Here is a 19737-nt window from a genome sequence, read left to right as displayed (position 1 = left end):
GGTCAGCTTAGGGCCATGCAGCGCTGTGTGTGTGTGTGTGTGTGTGTATGTGTGTGTCAGGAGAAGGGGTAGGAGGAGAGTAACATTCATTGGAGAGAGCAGGGGAGAGAAGCAGAGGGGTTGTGTTTGTGGTAGGCTGACTAAGGGAGTCAGCAAAGCTAGCATGTCTGTGCGCATGCTTGCATCGTGAGTGTAAGTCTGCGGATGGGGTGTGTGTATATGTGTGTGTGTGTGTGTTGGTACCCGTGTGTAATGTAGTGAGTTTGGTGGCTTTCCAAATGAGTTGGGAGGGGCAAGGGAAGGTTAGCTATTTCCTGTTTTAGACTAGTGGGCTAAAATACAACAACGCTTCCTTTTTTAAGCACAAATGCACAACACACACGGTCATGCTTTGCTTTGTTCTTTTGTTACATAATGTCCTTCCATTTTGTTTTTTGCTATCAAAGCGACATTACAATATTTCCTCCTCGTGATTCTTCTTAATCTTGTGGGCCAGTGTCAGGTGTCAGATATGATCTACCCTCCAGCCTCTCTCACCCTCCATTCTGGTACACACACACACACTCACACACACACACACACACACACTTCCCCCATTGTAACATGGTCGAATACAATCTCCAACCTGGTGGAACAGACAATGGCTTTTCAATGATTCCTATTCCATGATACTGTGGGCCTCTAGGAACAGCAGATGTTAATGACACACGATCATCTCCATCCATGCTCAATCTCAATTCAGCTAACGAACCCTGCTTGATGTGTTCTGTATACATGCCTTGGCCTAGCCCTGGAGAGATGAGGGTGTTTATATGTAGGACTTCCCCTTTAGTATAAGATGGGATGGACAATCTTGTTTTGAAACTTACTGTGCTTACTAACTACAGGGCTTTCTAGCTAGTGAAAGACACTGCAGTCCAAATCATTCAACATAGCTGTCTCCTGGCTCTCTCTTATTTCTTATTCTGTTTCTTTCTTTCTTTCACTCTGTCTGTCCACCTGTCTCTCTCTTTCTCTCTACTTTAAGTTTCTCTTTCGTTACCTATCTCTCTCTTTTTCTGTCTTCGTCAATCTTTATTGATCTCTCTCTCTGTCTATGTCTCTCTCTGTCTATCTCTCTCTCTGCCTTTGTCTCTCTGTGTCTCTCTGTGTCTCTCTCTCTGTCTATGTCTCTCTCTGTCTATCTCTCTCTCTGTCTCTGTCTTTGTCTCTCTGTGTCTCTCTCTCTGTCTCTTACTCTGTGCTAGCCAGCCAGACAGGCATACTAATGCTGAGCAGGGCCCTGACAGTCCAATCCACAACAAAATTAGAATCCATTTTGTAAGTGATAGTTTTGAAATTGTAAGTCCTTCCTGACATATCGTGTGGCAAACTAAGTGGCGGCTTCACCCCAACAGACCTGCAGTCAACTGTCACCACAGCAAGCAAAGGATCTCTCTCTCTCTCTCTCTCTCTCTCTCTCTCTCTCTCTCTCTCTCTCTCTCTCTCTCTCTCTCTCTCTCTCTCTCTCTCTCTCTCTCTCTTGCTATTTCTTTCTCTCTCACTCTCTCTCTCTCTCTATGATTAATGTGCAGATATGCTGTCAAGTTCTAAAGTAGACGTAATACAATTGATATAGATTATATCTATAGAATGTCCAAAAACACTAATTGACACTGTTAAGAGTGGTAGTGTTCTAGTGTGTGCATATGTTGTGCACATGTGTATGTAAATACATGCAAGTGTGTGTGTGTGTTCGTGTGTGATGAAAAAGCACCTGCAGTGGACAAGGCCTTTGTTCTCTTCGAAGGTTCATGGAACAAACATGGCCGCCCTGGGCGCTCAGCTGTGTTGTTCATGTCTCCCCACACCTTGCAGACACGCACGCACGCACACACTAGCAACAACATGCAAACAGGCGTGAGCGCACGCTGGGAGCAAAACCTCCCACAGAGATGGATTGATCTGTGTTTATGGTCACTCCATGGGGCTATAGGACCACACACACGGATTTACTCTCTTTCTCTCTCTCTCTCACACACACACACACACACAGCATGTACAGTTAATGTCAGCCAAGGTGTTACGATACACACAACTTCTCCTAGTCCATGCTCTGCTCTATACTGCCCAGCAGTGGCATTCCTCACCCTTGAGATTCCACTCAGTTCTCCTTTCAGGGGCCTCTGAGTTAGGCCGGATGGAATTCCATCCTATTAACGTGCTACGTAGATATCACAGGATCCCTCCACCTACCATAGGATCCTGTTCTGTGAGAGCAGGGCCCCAGGCCCCCCGGCGCACATACGCCGGCTCTGAACTGGAGCTCTGTGTGGTCATTTGATTAGCACTCAAAGCTAAAGTGGAGAACAAGAACAGCAGTCGATGGGGCCCCACCTTCTCCACCCCTCTCTTTCTCTTCTATCTCTTTATCTCCCTCTCTCTTCCTGTTTCTCTCTTTCTCTATATCTCTTTTCCTCCAGCCCCCCCCCCCTCCTCCTCTTCTCTCTCGCTCTTCCCTCTCCCCCTCCCTCTCCTTTTCTCTCTCTCTCTCTCCCCTCCCCCCCTCTCTCTCCTGGTTGGTCTGAACCGTGTGGTGCCATATTAGATTTAGGGGACAGTCACTCATGAACCAATTCAGCAAATAAAGTTAATGACCTTCTCACTGCTGCTCCACCAGAAATGTCTCCATTGACTTGGAATCTTAATTTGATCGGGGAAATATATGTATGATGCTCAATCTAATTTGCCCTAGTGGTAGCACACACTGAGAGCTATTTGTGCTTAGGCAAGCAACGTCCAGCCTCCACCCATAGCCCCTTCAAGTGGGTAGGGAGAGACTACAGCTAAACCCTACTTTATGGGACCTATATAAACGCTGCATTCCTGAGTCTGTGGGTCTGCCTGTGGCCTCTCCTCCTTCTCCTGAAATAAGAGCATGATTTTGGTATTTTGGGGGGCCCCCTTGTTTTGGTACCGGCAACACAAGTGACTGTAGCTGGTCAAGAGAAGGCTTGCCGGCTTATCGGCACTTATATGACTCAAAAGTGGAGGGAGAGAGGGAGCGGGCTGTTTGGGAGGCGTCGGGTGCTTTGATGTGTCCTCCTCCCAGCACTAAGTGTGTGGGTGGTCCAGGGGCCTTGATGGGTTCACACACATGCACACTTCATACACTTTCTCTTTCTTTCTTTTTCCCTTCTCCCCCCCCCCTTTGCAAAAATGCGGAAGATTTTTCTTCTTCTCGTCTATTCTACTAGCTCGCAGGTTGCGCCTCGAGCCAAGTGTGATTTCACCAGGCTGGTCATGAGGGGTTTCTAGGGCAACCTCACTGAAGCCTTGTTGCTAAAAATGGCCGCCACGCTTCCTTTGAAAGCGTGCCCTGGCCTCTTTGACGGTCAGAGAAGCAGCCCCTAAGCCCTGGGTTGGAAGGGGTCCGGGGGGGGGGGGGGGGGGGGGGGGGTGAGGAGTGAGGGGGGTGCGAAGGCTCTAATAGAGAGCACATGAGAAGTTCAAGGTTTCATGGCGCACCAGTAGTCAAGGAGAGAGATAGTGAGAGGGGCGTGTGTGTTTGTTTGTTTGTTTGTTTGTGTATGCATGCGCGCGTGCTTGTCTGGGTGTGTCATCATCAAAAGTAATATCCCTTTGCTCAGCGCTCGGCTAAATTAAAAGGGCATTTTTTGGCGTTGGGGGGAGTTTTCAGTGCCCAGATTCTTGGACAGGAGAGAGGCAAAACTCATTACCCACCCATCTGTCAGAGAGGGAGAGAATGCCGAACAGGGGGTGCATGGAGGGGGATAGAGGGATGAAACGGTAGGGAAATGTAGGGAGTTTCCATCAGACATGACTTCAAGGCAAACCTGTAATTTTTCAGAAGAAAGAGAAATTGACCATGGAAGTATATGTGACTTCTCAGTCATAGAACAGACTGTTAACATTTGGACTTTTACATCTAGCCATACGAATTCTCATGTCGATATATTAGGCCTACAGATAGGCCTACGTGTATGGTGTTTACATGGTGACAAGTGCATTTCTAGCCACTTAAGTTTTCATCTGGATGTTTTGGATGTTCTGAGTTGCTCCCCTCCCCCTTTTCTGGGGTTGTGGTGTCACTGCGGAAATTCAGGAGTTTTCGACTGCATCCTGAACTACCTCTGGGGCCACAATCTCACACACACACACACACACACACACACATGACAGGCTGGGGTTTGCACTCTGAGTGTAGGGACACAGTTCGGTCTGTGACCCTTTGCCAGATCAAGGTGTAACTCTCAAACAGTGTGTGGTGTAAAAAGGCTCTCAGCCCCCCTCCCCATCACCACACACACACACACACACACACACATCCTCCACCCCCCCATGTCACATCCCAACGCATGGACCGCATGTCGAGCAGAAGCGGCCCTCTTTGATATCCATGTTAATACAGACCTGCTATCAGAGCGAACGTGCTCCTTTGATAACCGTATTTATAGATGGATGTCCTCCCTGGGCCAACGTGCCTTATCCTCTCTCCTGAGCGCATAAATGAATTCATAACGCTCTCCATCTCCCTGGCCCCTCCCCTGCTATTAATAAATGCATGATCTCATGCTGTGTGTGTGTGTGTGCGTTTCATATGCTCTTTCATTTGCCCGTCCGTGTGTGTGTTTTAGGCCGGCGCTCAGCGCCCCGCCCCTGCTCATGCATATTTATTCTCGCATAATGACCTCTGTCTCATGGTGTGGCGAGGAATAGATCAAATGCTATTCAAATGAAAAGGCTCCATTATTGATACACACACACACACCTTCTCTCGCACACGGAGACACGTCAGGGTAATGGTGGAGCTCTTTATCGCTCGTTCGCTCTCTCTCTCCCCTTTTTCTCTGTGATGTTACACAGAGTCTGCTACCCTCATCTAACCTCTTATCTCTCTATCAAACCGATTCTAACTCGTAGTCGGGGTGGAGTCTTTGTGATATTCCCTTTTCAAAGGCTTGCTGTGATGGAATTACAGCCGTGTAATTCGCTAGGTAGCTAGATCAAACATTTAACTCAATATAGGTCAATTAGCTAATTCAATTCGATCTCTCTCCCGCTTAGTCAATCTCTGTACAGTAAAACTGTGTCTAAAGTATGCGGTCTTCATAATAGTCTGTGCGTCAGTGTCTATTAACCCCTCTCTTTTTGCCTCTCTCTCTCTCTCTCTCTCTCTCTCTCTCTCTCTCTCTCTCTCTCTCTCTCTCTCTCTCTCTCTCTCTCTCTCTCTCTCTCTCTCTCTCTCTCTACCTCTCTCTCTTTCTCTTTTCTCTCTCTCTCTCTACCTCTCTCTCTCTACCTCTCTCTCTACCTCTCTCTCTCTTTCTCTTTTCTCTCTCTTTCTTTTGTCGTTCCTTCCTCCTCAGGGTTCCACCTGAGCGGCACGGTAACCGACCCGGCCACGCCCGCCCAGCCCGAGCAGGTGTGCAGCGTGAGCGTGAGCTTCGACCGCTGCAAGATCACCGCGGTGACCTGCACCTGCGGCAACAAGGACATCTTCTACTGCGCCCACGTGGTGGCGCTGTCCCTGTACCGCGTACGGAAGCCCGAGCAGGTCAAGCTGCACCTGCCCATCTCGGAGACGCTGTTCCAGATGAGTAGGGACCAGCTGCAGAAGTTTGTCCAGTACCTCATCTCCGTCCACCACACGGAGGTGCTGCCCACCGCCCAGAAACTGGCCGACGAGATCCTGTCGCAGAACTCTGAGATCAACCAGGTTCACGGTAAGAGGGTGTTTGTGTGCTTTACTTACAGCTTTTGAACATGCGGTGTCTCTGTGTGTGTGTGTGTGTGTGTGAGAGAGACATTGATTTTGGGATTGAGGCAGGGGCTGGGCAGATCGATGCAGCTCATTAGGGTGATCCTGCCTTGAACAGAGAGACGGTGTCCTCCAATCTACACTATGGACCTGTTATTTACCTCTGGGAAGGTGGGGTGGGGGTGAAGGACAGCGAGAGGAGAGGGAAGACACTGACACTGTCTGGAAAAGGGTTATGTTGACTGTCTAGTAAAATACAGTGTGTGTGTTTGTGTACCTGTGTGTGTGTGTGTTTGTGTGTGTGTGTGTGTGTGTGTAGGGGCCCCGGACCCTACGGCAGGTGCCAGTGTGGATGACGAGAACTGCTGGCACCTGGACGAGGAGCAGGTCCAGGAGCAGGTGAAGCTCTTCCTCTCCCAGGGAGGATACCACGGCTCTGGGAAACAGCTCAACCTGCTGTTCAGCAAGGTAGCACGCACACACGCGCACGCACACACTCACTCACACGCGCAACCCTCACGTACAGGAAACCTCCACACACACACACACAATCACACACACGACCTCATTAACATCAATCCTGGACAACCCTCCTTTCTTCAACCCCTTATGATAACAAGTCGTTTTTCGGTCGTTTTAAGGAACTCTCGATCTATCAACCGTGTCAGAGCACAGATGAATTGGCAGATTTGTGTTTGGTTTTCTATTCCAGACTCAAAGCCTATGATTGGCTGTTGAAAAGGGGTATAACTGTAATGTGTTGTCACTGCTGCATAAAGACTGCTTGCTCTGGCCATTAACCAGGGTCTTTAATGTGCTCCTACATTATGCTCTTTGATGACCACACACACACACGCAGATTACACTCTTCACGATCAAGCGTAGTGAGGATGAAAGCCTAATGTGCCTGTTACATTCCATTTAGAAATGCCTGCGTATGTGTTTTGTATATATTTATGTGTGTCTGACTGACCGACTGACGTGTGTGTGTGTGTGTGTTCTTTAGGTAAGGGAGATGCTGAAGATGAGGGATTCCAACGGAGCGCGGATGTTAACACTGATCACAGAACAGTTCATGGCCGACCCTCGGCTTGCCCTGTGGAGACAGCAGGGCACCACCATGACCGACAAGTACAGACAGCTCTGGGACGAGCTAGGTGAGAACACTTTCACTGGTGCACTGAGACTGGAGGACTGGCATTTTCTTTTTTTTTGATGCACAAACACTTGCCTACGAGGTTTAGTACACACACACACCCTGGTTTGCTACACATTTCGTGTGTGTATGCTTGTGTGGGGAAACTATGGGTCCACAAGGTGGTGTTTAAGTCCTCACCAACTGTTTACCGTTCACTCTCTAAAAAAACCCTGTTTACTTGAAAAACCAAGTCACACTTCCAGAATCCTGGGGGCCTGTTACTAGGACAACAGCAGAAATTGTCGGCAGTCTTTGTTGTCATCTAACGTTTAGATGTGTGTTGTTGTTTGGTTGTTTTCCTCCGCTGTTGCCTTCGGTCTCCGCTTTCTAGGGATGTTGCAGTCATTTGAGTTTTAATCTGCTTTAATTGCGTGTACAGTTAGAAGTGTAACTTTGCTTCGAAGTGCGGACTTCAAACCCCTCTCCCTCACTCCTTATCTTTCTCCCGATGGGTGGGAAATGCAGCCCTCTCGGTTCCTTTCTTCTTTGTCCCGATCCTTCGCTCCTCTCCTCCAGACTCAAAGCCATCCTTCCTTCACTTCTCTATCTATTTATCTACACAGCCCTCATTTCTATTTTGTTTCCTCTCTGTCTGCGCATGTCGAAGTCTCCAGTCTCCTTGCTCGGCCACCTCTCTCTCTCTCCCCCTCAGCCCCATCTCAATAGCTGGGTAGCTTAAACAAACATTCCAGCTAGTACTTTCGAATGTATACAGAATACATACACATCGTGACCTGGGTTGCTGTTGTGTCTCACAGCCATTCTGGTATCTCTCAGCTTCTACTCTGTCCTACTGTTTTTATATCCTAGACGCTTCCTCCCTTTTGAGTTTGTTTTTCTTTTCATCTCACTTTGAGCTGTGTGTCTCTTGTCACAAACGGACTAATAAAGTTTTCCGGTTTCTAAATAGTTTGTCAGTTTGGGCATGTGCATCAGTGCAAGGCTGCATTTGAGCACAACCTTTCAAAAGAGAAAGGGAACTGGACAGGTTCTCTACACCTTGGAAAGAAAAGTGAAATCCTTTTCCTGCCTCTAAATAATTGAACGGCAGCCCTGCCACTTACCTGTACTGTAAATTTAAAAAAGATAATTGTTGTCACGTGGGTCAGACATGATGATAGAATAGTGTACCTTGAGGGACAACCAGCGTATGCATAAAAAAAAGATCAGAGTGTGTATTCTTCACCGTGTGTGTACAGGGGCCCTATGGATGTGTATCGTGCTGAACCCCCACTGCAAGGCGGAGCAGAAGTGCTGGTGGCTCCGCCAGCTCCAGAGGTGGAACAGCGTGGACGTATGCCCCTGGGAGGACGGTAACCACGGCAATGAGCTGCCCAACCTCACCCACTCCCTGCCTCAGGGTGCCCATGGAAACCAAGGTGAGGGACGGACAGGTTTTGCTCTCTTTCTCTGTCTCTCTTTCTCTGTCTCTCTTTCTCTGTCTCTCTCTCGTTCCCCCCTCTATCTCTGTCTCCTTCTCTCTCTCTCACTCCCCCCCTCTCTCTTTCTCCCTCCCCCTGTGAGAAGGTGAAAGGTGAACGGTGTCCTCTCTCTCCTCCTTCAGAGTCGCGCCCTCACAGGACTGTGTTCACGCGGGCCATCGAGGCGTGCGACCTCCACTGGCAGGACCGCCACCTGCAGCACATTATCGCCAGCGACCTCTACGCCAACTACTGTTACCATGACAACCAGGATGGCTCCCTCTTCGACGCTCGCGGCTGGCCCATGTGGCACGGTGAGTGTGTGCGTGCGTGCGTGTGTGACGTTGGTGTGTGTTCTGTTCTCGTGAAATGACAGAGTATGCTCTTCAAAAACGGAACCCCTCTCTCCTCTGCCCCTCTCTCCTCTGCCCCTCTCTCCTCTGCCCCTCTCTCCGTCCCTCAGAGCATGTCCCAACGGCGTGTGCCAGGGTGGATGCCCTGCGTTCCCACGGTTACCCCCGGGAAGCCCTCCGATTGGCCATTGCGGTGGTGAACACACTAAAGCGTCAGCAGCAGAGACAGTTGGAGCATTTCCGCCGGCACAAGAAAGGTGGGCAGGGGCTACAACCCCACACAGGTCATACACATCTGTCTGGCCATTCGTGTGTGTTTGTGTGTGGTTAACATGTGGTATCTCTGTCGCAGAGCTGCTTCATAAAGGCGTCACGTCCATCACCAACATGGAGGGCTGGGTAGGACATCCCTTGGATCCCATCGGGACCCTGTTCAGCACCCTGACAGAGACGGGCCGGGGGTCGGAGGAGGGGGGGAACACCTGTCTGGACCTCTCAGGTACGGGGCCTGGGAGAGACTGCCCATGCTTGGTCACCGTGCTGGAAGCCCACACACGCTCGCGCACACACGCTTCCATGCACACTATCTCACACGGTCCCTTTTTGTCTTCGACTTTTCCATGGTCTTTAAAGGTTATCGAATGTTAGGGTCTTCCTCAAAGCTCGGTTTTGTCACATGGATCCATCAACCTTGCTGGAACCTTTGTTGGGTTTAGTAGAATTGTTCGACTCTTTGCTGTGTTCTCCTCTTCTCATTTGTTTTCTTTCTCCTCCTCCTGTTTGTGTGTGTTTCTCGTTCCCTCAGACTGCTCTAGCGTAGTGAGTCGGGCAGAGCTGCAGCGGTTGCCAGTGCAGCGGTTGCTAGGCGACGGCGAATCGTACGTGGCGTTGGCTGTGGAAACGGCCCTGATTGGTCTAGGCCAGCAGAGGGTGATGCCAGATGGGTTGTACGCCCAGGAGAAGGTGTGTCGCAACGAAGAGCAGCTATTGGCCAAGCTGCAGGAAGTGGAGCTAGACGACACCCTGGTCAAGATCTTCCGCAAACAAGCTGTCTTCCTGTTAGAGGGTGAGGAACGCGCGCTACATCAGGCACACACACACACACCGGTGGGATAGATTTCAAAGCTTTTTACCCAACTCTCTATTCTTGTCTCCCTATCCCTAGTTGGCTTACATACTTAAACAAAGAACAGGAAAAAACACATTTTAGTCTGTCTCAATATTTATTATCTTTCTATTTTGTGGTGTAAATATAACTACAGCCGCCTCGAAACCAGACAGAAATAAGCCTTGCAGAGTACCATCGGGTGTATTGTGTAAGCAACCACAAACACACACTCTCAAGCACACCCTGTATCGAGGTCTTGTGCTGGAACAGAATGTGACGCCTGGGGTTTGGAAATGGGTGAGGTGGCGTATCCTGTAGACTCAGCCCTCAAAACCTCTCGTCCCACCCTAACCCCAGTCACAGGCCCTGCCTTTGCCCAGGACGACCACCCACTTCTGGGGCTGCCTCGTAACAGAGTCCCGAGGATTCTGGGCCTGAGGCTTCTGGAGGCTTGAGTGGACCCCATGTGTGATGTGGTCTGTGGCCTGTTGTGTCTGAAATAACCCTCTCTGAGGGGAAGGGAGGGATGGAGGGAGGGGTGGTATAAGAGGGAAGGCTTCTGCACATATGGCCATATGGTGTTCACAACGTCACAGTTAGTCTCCTGCCTCGTGGCCTTCCCCCCCCCCCCCCACCCGTCAGGAAAGAAAACGAGGACGGTAGCGTCTAGCCCTGCCCTCTCTCTGCAGGATTGAAACAGATGATTATAAATCAGAAATAAAATCACACCGAAGATGCTTCCAAAAACAAAGAAAAGAAAGGTATTAATCCACCTGAAAAAAAAAAAAAACGATTCCCCTCTCCCTGTCCACAAAGGGGTTTTCAGGTGGACTCGCTTGGTCATTTGTGTGCCTAGGTGAGTGTGTCCATAAACCTTGTGTCCCTGCTCTCTCTCCGTCTGGTTTGCAGGTGGGCCTTACAGTGGCCTGGGGGAGATTGTTCACAGAGAGAGTGTTCCCATGCACACCTTTGCTCGTTATCTTTTCACCTCTCTCCTACCTCACGATGCTGAACTGGCGTACAAGATTGCACTGAGAGCCATGCGGTGAGTCCCTCTACGTCGTCATCCCAACGTGTGCGCGTGCGTGTGTTTGTGGGTGTGGACAGGCGAGTGTGGCGTGGGCAAAGTATACGTCGACGCCTGTGTGTAGCGTGTACTGCACGCGTCTGCGCTCGTGTGTGTGTTCTGCAGATGAAGCCACTCTGTTTTGATGTTGTGTGTGCAGGGAGCCGGATCAGTGAATATTAATTTGATTAATTAGGCAGTAATTAGTGGCTATGATGTGCAGCCTCGCGCGTGTGTGGCCAATGGGGACACGCGAGCTAGCCCAGCATGGGGATGGAGAACAAAGGAACACCTTCGCTGTCATTTAGCTCTCCGTGGCTCGGGCCCAGAACACCGCTGGTGCTCGGTGAGAATGAGGGAAGGAGCGCTTGTGGGTGTTCAGCATGGAAATGTTGAGCTCGGAGATGTTCAGTTGTAGCAAAAGGCAGGGAAAACACTAACAATCAAGTCACATTTGTATATTCCTAATGCAGTGTAAACCAGTTTACCTGTCAACTAGCTCAGCAGTGAAGGGAAGTATCTTGGTCTTTGCCATATTCCCAGTACAACGGATGTCAGACAAGGCCCCTAAAATGTACAGCCCGATTCATGAGTTTGTATGTTCTAGTGGTTTGTGTGTTCACCCAAGCTGTATACAGCCCTGTGCCTCTGTTCTCTGCATTGTCCAACCTGATCTTTCTTAATCGCACACACACACACACTCTCATACACACATACACACTTGCACAGTCTCACACACGCCCCAGCCCCAGCATCACCCCTGGCGTGTGAAACGGGCGATTTAGAATAATGTGGCCACTTATAGCAGCTCCTGGGAGCAGGGGTGTCTACTCAGCAGGTAATGAATGTGTGTAATGTAGCGTACTGTAATATGATAGCGTATACCTCTCTGCTCCCAGGGGACTCTGGCCAGTTAAACACAGAGAGAGGCGAGAAGGACCCGCATTTAATGGCTCCCATTACGGCATCATTGATACGGAGAGTCTCTTAAAACACCCGGAAAACACACAAACAACGCACTATACACCATTTGGATATGGGACTCCAGGTTGGGTGAGAGGCAGGTTTTGCAGGTGCAGAGGGGACTTTGTGTTGTGTTGGGTAGTGTGGCGTTGGGTTTCTTCTGGGCAGGTTCATTACTACGTGAAGGAGGGGAAGACCCTGTCTCCTGGCGCTGTTTATCCCACGCTAACCCCAACACAGTGCTGCTTTCTGCATTGTAATGTACTAGTGCAGTGGCGGTCGGTGGCGCATGCTAATGCAATGCTGCTCAGTACGTTTCTATGTAGTCCTCGCCTATGTCTACGGTACAATCGCAGCTCAACGCGGCCGTGAAGCGTTGATATATATTTTGAGGCCTATTTGAGCTGTAACCTCTGAGAGACTCCAACAGAGCTGTTGGGTCTTGGTGAAGGCAACGAGGAGGTATTTCTAGCGTCTGCGGGTCAACTATTCCATTGTATATGCATGTGGAGTTGGACACAACCGTGTTAGCTACCGAGCGAGGGAACTGAAAAGGAGGCCATTTAGCAGCACCACACCCACACCACATTGCTCGTGTTCCCCACAGATGTCCCTCTCACACAGGGCCCTAGAGAAACACGGTGCCGGATCTTTCCGGTAAAGCAGCGTTGGCTACTCACTGTTGGATCTACAGCCTGTAGACTATTGGACCCTATGTATGTGAAGGGTTGTTAGACTTCCTGTCAGGCCAAGCTGTCAGTTCCTTCCTCTGTGGAGAACCAGGATGGATGGGCTTGAGCTACAATAGGCAGAGAGACGTTTTCCGAGCGGATGTGTGGATGGATGGAGGGAAGCGAGCAGTGTTTACACTCTGAAGGGGAAGAGGTTGGAGGTAGAGAGTTCACTAGTCAGGCTGACGTTCACCAGAAACCTGGAGGAGAGGGTGGAGGACCTTGGTTTGTAAGAGACACCTTCTGAAAGAATCGACATATCTGTGGGATCGTGTGTGCGTTTGCAATACCCGTGTGCACGCGTGTGTGTTTTCCTGCATACGTGTGTTTGAATGAATGGATTTGAGCGCCCGGTGGTTGCTAGCCGGCCGCTGTTACCCTTTAACGCCTCCAGCATGAGAAGTGTGTGAGGGTCCCCGCTCTGTCCTGATGCTCTGCAAGGACGCCAGGGGAGCTGGTTGACCCCCCCTCCACTCGCCTCCTCCCTTACTCTGCCTTTAATGGAGTCACGTTCAGGCTACTCATGGCTGTGAAGAAACGAGCCTTGACTTTTACTGTTGTTTTTTGAGCACAGGCAGTAACATAAATGTGAGGGTTTACAGTGTAATCTTGATGGGGGGGTCATAATGTTTACAGCTGAGGTCGTTTTGAAGATTTTACATGGTTGTTATTAGGAAGGGGTGCATCTTTTGCTAACCTTTTTGCTCAAAATAATGACCCGGTATTATTTTCCCTCATGAAACATTCTGAATAAGTTACTTGTCGGTTTTCTTACATTTCTAGACGATCCTGTCCAGTAGCTAGCCTGTGAAAGGCAAACAAAGGCAGGAATGTTGATGAGGCCTCCATCTTTAGCTAGGGCCATTTTTTTTTGCTTTGCTACACCCCAGGAATCTTCTAGAATCCCCCAGTGTTCCGGAGCTTTTAGCAGCTCTTTAGATGTGCTTGGAATGAACCCCTCGTTGCTATGGCATTGAAACATCTCCGTTTCACACTAAGCCTCGGTGTTCACACTCGGCACATCGCTCGCCTTGAATTTTGTCACCTTTATTTTCGAGAGTCTGTTTATACCTGTTCCTCCCTCTCTTGGTCTAACATGCTTCAGACTGAAATGTTGATGGTGCTTAGGTGGCAACAGTATCTTACGTGCTCTGCTCTGAAAATGAAACAGGCATTTAGCATGACCTCTCTAGCTTTGCTTTGATGTAATGTCAGATGTTATGTGTAAATCTGCGAGGAAAAAAAATAAGAAGTGCGCATGCGCACGGTACCGTACGTGTTTGATGTGTGTCCAACCTCGGAGGAGTGCAAGGTGAATTTCCTAATTTCCCTGTAGACTCAATTAGCTTTGTGATTGGTTGAGAAGCGCCCAGGTTTGCCTGTCTACAGAAGGCTTGGAGACCTTTGAAATGGGGCAGGAGAGGAGAGGGCTGGAATCTGAGATGAGCTGTCCGCCATGGTGATAGGATCTAGTCTGTTGTCTATAATGAGAGAGAGACAGAGAGACAGAGAGACAGAGAGAGAGAGAGAGTGTATACAGGACTCCTGTATACACTGTATATACAGGACTCCTGTATACATTGGCAGCTGTTCTGGAACATGACTTCGTTAATACCCATTAAAGTGCAAGAACTGCTAATTATGCTGGGGTGACTTCAGCATGGTGATTAAGAACTAGGTTTGGAAAGTAAATGGTAGAAATATACAAACATCAGTCCCCTTATGAATCCCAGGCTTGCTATCGGAGCAGAAATAATGAAGTATTTTTGTCTGGGTCTTTCACGCGCAAGATTCTGATGGCCAGAATGCTTTTACATGTAGAGAGAGGCAGAAAGAGTCATTCTTTCTGAGTGTGACTGTTGTTTGGTGTTTCTAGCTGAGTGGGCATCTACGTGTGTGTGACATGATGCTAGTTTGTGTGTTTGTCTTTCCAGGTTACCCGTGTTAGAGTCGACAGCATCATCGGGTGACCTGTCGCGGCCGCATCACATTGTTTCCGTGGTACCGAACCGCTACCCTCGTTGGTTCACCCTCAGCCACATTGAGTCCCAACAGTGTGAGCTGGCCTCTACCATGCTCACCGCAGCCAAAGGTACACACACACACATATACACACACACACACAGCCACTCAAATTCACACGTTTTCCCGCACAGGCATCCTCACCTTCTCAAACATATGCACTCACCCACCCATGTGAAACCACGTCTGAACACCCAGTAGGGGCACTTTTCACAAAACCATTCTTTTTTTCACCTTTTTATTTTCGTTGTCACGTTTCTGTGGGAATAGGGTGTTGAGCTTCTGCATGTGTCTCGTTGTCCCCCCGTCTGGCCCAGGTGACAGTCGTAAGCTGGAGACTGTGCTGGAGTCCATCCAGAAGAACATCCACTCGTCATCTCACATCTTCAAGCTGGCTCAGGACGCCTTCAAGATCGCCACGCTCATGGACAGCCTGCCTGACATCACACTCCTCAAAGTCTCCCTGGAGCTGGGTCTGCAGGTAACACACACACACACACACAAACACAGGTAACACACACACAGGGATGCATTTAGACACAATGTGTATGCGTACTGTAAATAAGCCATCACAATTTCAAGAACTACAAACAAAATCATTGGTACTGTGAAATCAAGTATCATGGTTAAGAATGCTGATGTATCTGGTTATTCTCTTAAGTTTATTTGTAATTTGTAAACAGTACAGGTATATTGAAATTCTTCATTGTGCTCCTACTGATACTTCCCTAGTAGTCAAAAAAGTCGTACTCTAAAGTCCTACATGTTTCTAAATGAACATTTCAACATAAACAAATCCAAATCCTATGTGAACTGTCTGCCTCATCTCTTCAAATTATTTTTCTTTCCCGCCTGTCCATCTTTGTCTACATCCATCCTCCTCCTCTTCCTCGCGTCTGCCAGGTGATGAGGATAACCCTGTCCACGTTGAACTGGAGGAGAAGAGAGATGGTGCGCTGGTTAGTAACCTGTGCCACAGAAGTGGGTAAGTACACACAAATATCCTGGTAAGGTTATCGTTTAAATATAAAAACAAAACAAAAATGCAATTGCAAATCTAATATCTGTCGTTGTTTTTGCTTCTGCTTGTTATTCGGTTCTTCCTTAACCCTGTGTGTGTGTGTGTGTGTGTCCCAGGTGTGTATGCGCTGGACAGCATCATGCAGAGCTGGTTCACCCTCTTCACCCCCACCGAGGCCACCAGCATCGTGGCCACCACCGTCATGTCCAACAGCACCATCGTCCGCCTGCATCTGGACTGCCACCAGCAGGAGAACCTGGCCTCCTCTGCCCGCACCCTGGCCCTGCAGTGCGCCATGAAGGACCCCCAGAACTGTGCCCTGTCCGCCCTCACCCTCTGCGAGAAGGACCACATCGCCTTCGAGACGGCCTACCAGATCGTGCTGGACGCGGCGTCCACGGGGATGAGCTACACCCAGCTGTTCACCATCGCCCGCTACATGGAGCACCGGGGCTACCCCATGAGAGCGTACAAGCTGGCCACCCTGGCCATGGCCCACCTCAACCTGAGTTACAACCAGGACACGCACCCGGCCATCAACGACGTCCTCTGGGCCTGCGCCCTCAGCCACTCGCTGGGCAAGAACGAGCTCGCCGCCGTCATCCCCCTGGTGGTGAAGAGCGTGAAGTGCGCCACGGTGCTGTCGGATATTTTGCGGCGGTGCACGCTGACCACGCCGGGGATCGTGTCGGCGCTGCACAGCCGCAGGAACTCTGGGAAGCTGATGTCGCTGGACAAGGCGCCGCTGCGACAGCTCCTGGACGCCACCATCGGGGCGTACATCAACACGACGCACTCGCGCCTCACGCACATCAGCCCGCGCCACTACAGTGAGTTCATCGAGTTCTTGGGGAAGGCCCGGGAGACTTTCCTAATGGCGCACGACGGACACATCCAGTTCACCCAGTTCATAGACAACCTCAAACAGATCTACAAGGGCAAGAAGAAACTGATGATGCTGGTGAGGGAGAGGTTTGGCTGACTGGGGCTGGACGAGGGGAACTGTGCCCTTCTAGAACTTTTCTATTAACTCTAGTCTGCCTTTTTCCACTCCTTTTGGACTCCTAATGGACCATTAACTTGAGAGAGAAAACGAAAGAAGTCGAGGAGGGAAAAAAACTTGACAGAGCCACACATGGTATTCTTGCTGTTGTTATTGTTGTACACATTATTACTATTATTATTATTATTATTACTACTACTATGTGTACAGAAGTCTTTTATTTTCTGAAGAGAGGATTTGTTTGTCATTTTGTGAATGTTGTGTGTAGGCCTACTTCTTCACATGTGTAAGAGGGGAAAACGAGGACAAGTAAAAGTTTTTTTATAATCAGCATCATTTTTTTTTTAAAAAATTTTTTATGTTGGTTTATACTGAGATTGTGTTGTCCAGTAGCTGAAGCCCTCGTATGATAGCGCTTGTGTAAAACAAAAAAACAAACAAAAAAACCTTGCATCAGTAGGCTCCCTCAAAGAGAGAAACTATGGCTTTTACCCACACAGAGCACCTCCCTTCCTGCCCTCTAGGGGGCACTGGTAAGCACTGCAGCGCTCAGCTCCGCCCACCAGGAAGAAGCCCCCAGCAGCATTTCTGTTGACTCAGCAGCACTCAGACAGCCAGTTCTCACTGGGTCATAGGCATTAACTACATCCCGAATGATGCTAGTATCTCACTCCTCCTGTTAGTTAGGCCCCACTGTAAATACAGTATTAAGTGGTTTAAAAGATGGACAGTATGCTGGTCCTACGGCAATGACAAACGGTTAACAGACAAGGACATGAGTATTACTAGTATTACCTTTGCCACTAATGCAGTAGGGCCAGATGCAAGCCAAAACAGACACTGAGACAAGCCAAGCTTATGACTGAATTCCTTATGTAGTTCCTAGAACGTAAAGACAACCCCAGACAGCATCTTATCCCCATCAGTCAGCTGTGCTAGTCACAACTTTGCAACTTTGCAGCTGACTGATCATGGTAGGCAGGTTTGAAATGAGCAGGGCTGGGACATGTCAAGTATGATATTCGTATATTATTGTTTAAACTGTTTTAATTTCAAACATAAGATTTCATTACATTAAAAGTGAAAAACATACAGATAAAAGTGGAAAATATACAGATAAGATAGCAAAATTGTCTTAAGAATGTTTAACTATGACATTTAAAGCCCCCCCCCTTCCCTAGAATCATAGGTCGTTTCGAACCTTGATGGTAAGAAAGAGCAGACAAATCAGAAGACAAAGCCAGGGTGTTTGTCACTACTACCTGGGGCGAGGCAGTAACACTGGCGTCTACTTCCTAGTGCTGATGAGTGTAAAATGGGGCCAGTATCATATTACAACCCTACATAAAAACCACAGAACGAGAACCCGGTCAGCTCTGATATTCTGTGGGGAACCTTCAGCAACTGTCAACAGAATGTTCTCAGGGATTTCTAGAACAGGAAAAGGACAAAGGAACGACCGCAGGATCAACCAACGGGGAGCGACATTAGCGAGCGTTTATTGTACTGTGTATATATACAATAGTGAAATGTCTGGATATGGAGGATCTGAAAGTATATGTTAACTAATTTATACAGAGTATTCTATGTAATGTGAAATACTTGAAGCCGCTGTAGCTTGCGCTCCCTTTTCGTCTTTATTTGATTTCTTTCTTCTTTCTAACTAAACATACATATCTGAAGTAAGAGATTGGCCTGGCTCTGTTTGGTTGAGCTCACAAGGTGAGTCTATGCTTATACCACTGAATCAGATTTGTTCCGTACAGTTTGGTTCTCGGTGGGACTGAAATCACCTTAGCAGTTAGCTATGGGTTGGATGCCCTGATGACTGAAGCAGAGGTGTGGCTAGTCTTCTCTGGGCCAGTTGTGTTGCAGTATTAACCTCTTTGCCTGCCCTAACCCTAATATGGCCACCCGGTTTACAGTAACTGTCTCTCTTGTATCAATCATGGCAGGTCGGTCCTACAGTAAGGAGGCAGCCAGGTACCTAAGCTTAGCTAACACTGGTTCATCATAATGTAGCCTAGCTAGGAAGACATGGCTATCGAAACTATTGATGGTTCCTCCTGCTCTGCTTGTCTTAAAGACCAGTGTGTTTCTGACATGCTTTTTATTTCTGTTCCATTGTTCATGCTTTTTTGGTATGCTTTTCTCTTGTGTTGTTTAAAGAATAAAACAGCCTTTTCTCTTGCCTTGTCCTAACGCTTTAACTTTAACCAAACAGACGTTCTAACAACCAAACACGTTCCAAGAGGCGAGAGCCAACCCACCTTGGTCCCAGCTTTAGTGTCCTTTATTAGTAACAGAATGGCTGTGTAAATCCTGCTTTTACCCAGCAATTCCTCACGTGTGTTTAGTGACCTACATTGTCCTGTGTCTCTTGTTCTCTTCTGAAAGAATTTCCTCCATTTCTCTTTAGCCGTTTAATTTGTTTGTGTAGGAAAAATTATTTTTTTGTTTTGTTTTCCCATTTTATTTATTACAACGATCCATGTATACATGCTTATGAAATTAAGATTTGATACACCAATATCAATTTATTTATGTAACTAAATCACTGTTTTATAATCTTGTTAATGAGTCGATGATTGAATTTTCTTTTGTTTTAATTAAAGTTAGTTTTTTTTTAAAGGTACTTCCACTTACTTGAATAATTGTGTCCTGCAAAACAAATTTATGTTTTCTAGTTAAACTATTTTAAATCCACACTTTTTCCCCATCTTACAGGCACTCACTCACACACACACACAGAGAGACACACAGACTGACTGCTATCTCTCACAGACATCTTCTCTTCATCTTCTATAACAATCCGTTATTGTTATGGGTGCACTGTGTGAGTAGTGATGGACAGGATGTGATACGCTGGTCGGCATAGAAACAGATCAGGAAGAGGAAATCAGTCAAGCAGTTTGAGATCATCTGACACACTGACACAGGGAAGTCAAACTGAGGAATCATTCAGCTGTTGGCAGCTTTTTACCCCTGTCATTTTTGCCAGCAGGAGGGTAATATGTCATGTTTCAATTGATATTCCCATGGTTTTCTTTGGAAACGATGTAAGGCAGTCAAGCTAGCAAAAGTTGTTGT

General features: G+C 48.2%; 1 protein-coding gene across 1 annotated transcript in view; it reads left to right on the top strand.

The window, feature by feature from the left end:
- The window catches only part of LOC134015179 (zinc finger SWIM domain-containing protein 6-like), a 34227-nt gene extending 14945 nt beyond the window's left edge, over positions 1–19282 (top strand). The window contains exons 2-14 of the mRNA XM_062454537.1: positions 5370–5726; positions 6081–6229; positions 6768–6918; positions 8159–8338; positions 8524–8694; positions 8844–8990; positions 9086–9232; positions 9539–9799; positions 10751–10886; positions 14536–14693; positions 14941–15104; positions 15527–15608; positions 15761–19282. Of these exons, the coding sequence (XP_062310521.1) occupies positions 5370–5726; positions 6081–6229; positions 6768–6918; positions 8159–8338; positions 8524–8694; positions 8844–8990; positions 9086–9232; positions 9539–9799; positions 10751–10886; positions 14536–14693; positions 14941–15104; positions 15527–15608; positions 15761–16626 (2969 nt within the window). The 3' untranslated portion in view covers positions 16627–19282. The remainder of the gene's footprint in view (positions 1–5369; positions 5727–6080; positions 6230–6767; positions 6919–8158; positions 8339–8523; positions 8695–8843; positions 8991–9085; positions 9233–9538; positions 9800–10750; positions 10887–14535; positions 14694–14940; positions 15105–15526; positions 15609–15760) is intronic.
- Positions 19283–19737: the final 455 nt, after the last annotated feature.

The sequence above is a fragment of the Osmerus eperlanus genome, chromosome 28, assembly GCF_963692335.1.
Source record: "Osmerus eperlanus chromosome 28, fOsmEpe2.1, whole genome shotgun sequence".
Classification (NCBI taxonomy): Eukaryota; Metazoa; Chordata; class Actinopteri; order Osmeriformes; family Osmeridae; genus Osmerus; species Osmerus eperlanus.
Note: the sequence above shows the minus strand (reverse complement) of the source record. Positions and strands in the feature narration are given on the sequence as shown.